Source organism: Poecilia latipinna, unplaced genomic scaffold, assembly GCF_001443285.1.
Source record: "Poecilia latipinna isolate Pla-1442-1.1 unplaced genomic scaffold, P_latipinna-1.0 Scaffold3829, whole genome shotgun sequence".
NCBI classification, from domain to species: Eukaryota; Metazoa; Chordata; class Actinopteri; order Cyprinodontiformes; family Poeciliidae; genus Poecilia; species Poecilia latipinna.
The window spans coordinates 23715-26743 of NW_015116445.1; the positions used below are offsets into that span (position 1 = coordinate 23715).

Here is a 3029-nt window from a genome sequence, read left to right on the forward strand (position 1 = left end):
TATATGTGTGTGTGTGTGTGTGTGTGTGTGTGCGCGCATGGTTGTTTGCCCTGTTGGTCTCTGTGTTGCCTGTGACAGACCGGTGACCCGTCTGGGGTGTAGCCCGCCTCTCGCTTGATGACCACTGGAGATAGACACTCCGTCCCATCACTTTAGATAATGGATGGATGAGCAGAACTTATCACTAATGTACTAACCAAATCGTCTTTCTTTGTTAGGGTCCTCCTGGACCTCCAGGACCCCCAGGACCTCCTGGTGCCCCCGGTGGTGGATTCGACATTGGTTTCATTACCCAGGAGAAGGCCCCTGATCCCTTCCGCATGTTCCGTGCTGATGATGCTAATGTTCTCCGTGACCGCGACCTGGAGGTGGACAGCACCCTGAAGAGCCTTAGTCAACAGATTGAGCAGATCCGCAGCCCTGACGGAACCAGAAAGAACCCTGCCAGAACTTGCAGAGATCTCAAGATGTGCCACCCTGACTGGAAGAGCGGTGAGTCCATATTTGTTAAAGCGTGCAATACCAATTGTTTGTATGTATGCTGGCTGTAGTTCTTCTCCAAAAATAATAGGAACTGACCCTTTTATTCTGTTGTTCAGGTGAGTACTGGATTGACCCTGACCAGGGTTGCACTCAGGATGCCATCAAGGTCTACTGCAACATGGACACCGGAGAGACCTGCATAACACCAACTCAGCCTGAGGTTGCCAAGAAAAACTGGTACATGAGCAAGAACATCAAGGAGAAGAAGCACGTCTGGTTCGGAGAGGCTATGAATGACGGCTTCCAGGTGAAACCTTATGCCGCAAAAGTCCCTCCCTCACAACCTGAATTTTTATTTGGATCCCTAACCTTCCATCAAACTTTGTCTTCTGTTCCACTTTTCCTACCAGCTCTTTTCTATCCTCTCTTACCAGATTCGATCTTTCCTCTTGGAAATCCAACCAGTTAACTCTTTTTCCTCTTTCCTGCCCAGTTTGACTACGGCAGCGAGGGTTCTCTGCCAGAGGATGTCAACATTCAGCTGACCTTCTTGCGTCTCATGTCTACTGAGGCATCCCAGAACATCACCTATCATTGCAAGAACAGCATTGCCTACATGGATGCTGCTGCCGGCAACCTCAAGAAGTCCCTCCTTCTCCAGGGCTCCAATGAGATTGAGATCAGAGCTGAGGGCAACAGCCGTTTCACCTACAGTGTCCTGGAAGATGGATGCACGGTGAGAAACACTTTCCTTTTCATTTCTAGTTCTTCAATAAGAAGAGCAGCTGGTCAAGCAGGGGGATTGTTGAGTGAGTCATTTTAATATTTTAAAAGTAATTATCATCTATTCCTCCTTTCCTACAGTCACACACCGGAACATGGGGCAAGACAGTCATTGACTATAAGACAACAAAAACATCTCGCCTCCCCATCATTGATATTGCTCCTATGGACGTTGGTGCTCCAGACCAAGAGTTTGGCCTTGAAGTTGGACCTGTCTGTTTCTTGTAAAAAGAGAAATCTGGACTTGAAAGTGTTGTTGTGTGTGTGTGTGTGTGTGTGTGTGTGTGTTTTATTTTTTCTAGCAGTCATCTCTCCCCAAAAAAGAAACCCCACCAAAAGATTCTTCCAATGTCATTTGCCTGAAAAATCTGACCCTTCACTCCTGAATCGACACATCTCCACTTGGCCTTTGTCTCCAATGGTCTACTTTGCCTAAAACTGCACTTGAACAAAAACAAGACAGTGGCGGTGTGGTGGCATCTGCATCGCTGTGTTTGGGACCACTATTTTTGTTTGTTTTTTGTTTTTTGTTTTTTTTACTTTTTTCCCTTTGTTTTTTGCCATCACCAACACCAAGGATCCTGTAGAGAAGACATTTTGTTTCACTGGCAACAAGAAAATAATATATGCCTCTGTAAAGTGTAAAAAAAAAAAAAACAACAACCTCCCCTCTTATTCTAGCCAAACCAGGCCTCTCTGGAGTTTACAAAAATACAAAACTGACTTTTGTATTTTATACACCTCTGCGCTCTGAGGAATGAAAGGACAGTCACAACAGACAGAATTCAATTGTTTGTACCACGTTTCAGGTGTTGATGAATAAACGGTGAAACTGACAGTCATCTTTGTGTTTGTTGTTCTGCCCTCCTCTGCTTCACCTGCTCTTGGCAAGGCCAACATCCCCCTCTTACTGCTGTTGTGATTTGTTTGTTTTGTGGTTGATATCTTGTTTTTGTTTTGTCTTTTCCTAAGAACCATTGCATTAAAAACACCAGCAGAGAAAAATGAGTTTAAACCTCTTTTATGAAAAAGAAAATATGGCTACCTCAGAAATGAAAGAAATTCCAGCATTTTAAAAGGACTGAGTATTTGAAATGAAGCCTGTTTTCATTATGGCGGTCTGTGGGGTAGTTGAGGTTTACTGACACTTTTAACAGAAGCAGAACTAAAACTTGAGGGTGCTATTTTTTTCTTTGAGGTCTGTTGGCTATCCAGTTTGGCTCCACTGTTGTGCAGTGTTACAAACATTCTGGCATGGCAGCGCCCTCTTGGTGCTAAAAATGAAACCACAGCTTTTAATTCTTGGTGCCCAGAAGGAGACAAACTTCTTCTGTCTGATCATGGTGGCAGTAAAACTTTTCTTTTTGCTATTCAGCTTCTACTCCAACTTTTCATCCCTTCATTCATGAATCTGTTGTACTTATTTTCTTGTTCTCTTGTGGAACAGGTGACTTTCCTCATCAACAAATTAGAATAGATTTTAATCACCACCCAGATGGAGAGGCATCAGAAAGAGTTTGTGAGTTAGAAGGACACACCCATGGGGGAAAAATCAGATCTGTACCTATTTTGTATATGTATAATAAACTGAGATGTTTTTAATTATTTTGAATGCTGAAATAAAGCATGTTAAGTGGTCTAACATTGAATCCTGTCTAATTCCCTGACTGACTCACTGACTGCCACCACAATGCAAACTGAAGCAACTGAAAAAGTGAAGTATTTGCTCCCAAACTATTTGCTATTCTGACACGTCTATTTTG

General features: G+C 43.3%; 1 protein-coding gene across 4 annotated transcripts in view; it reads left to right on the forward strand.

The window, feature by feature from the left end:
- Window positions 1-1724, forward strand: part of LOC106941728 (collagen alpha-1(I) chain-like) — a 23801-nt gene extending 22077 nt beyond the window's left edge. For all 4 annotated transcript variants that reach the window (XM_015024831.1, XM_015024829.1, XM_015024832.1 and 1 more), the window contains 4 exons: window positions 219-492; window positions 600-790; window positions 977-1219; window positions 1348-1724. In XM_015024831.1, the coding sequence (XP_014880317.1) occupies window positions 219-492; window positions 600-790; window positions 977-1219; window positions 1348-1494 (855 nt within the window). In that variant the 3' untranslated portion in view covers window positions 1495-1724. The remainder of the gene's footprint in view (window positions 1-218; window positions 493-599; window positions 791-976; window positions 1220-1347) is intronic.
- The last annotated feature ends 1305 nt before the right edge of the window (window positions 1725-3029 follow it).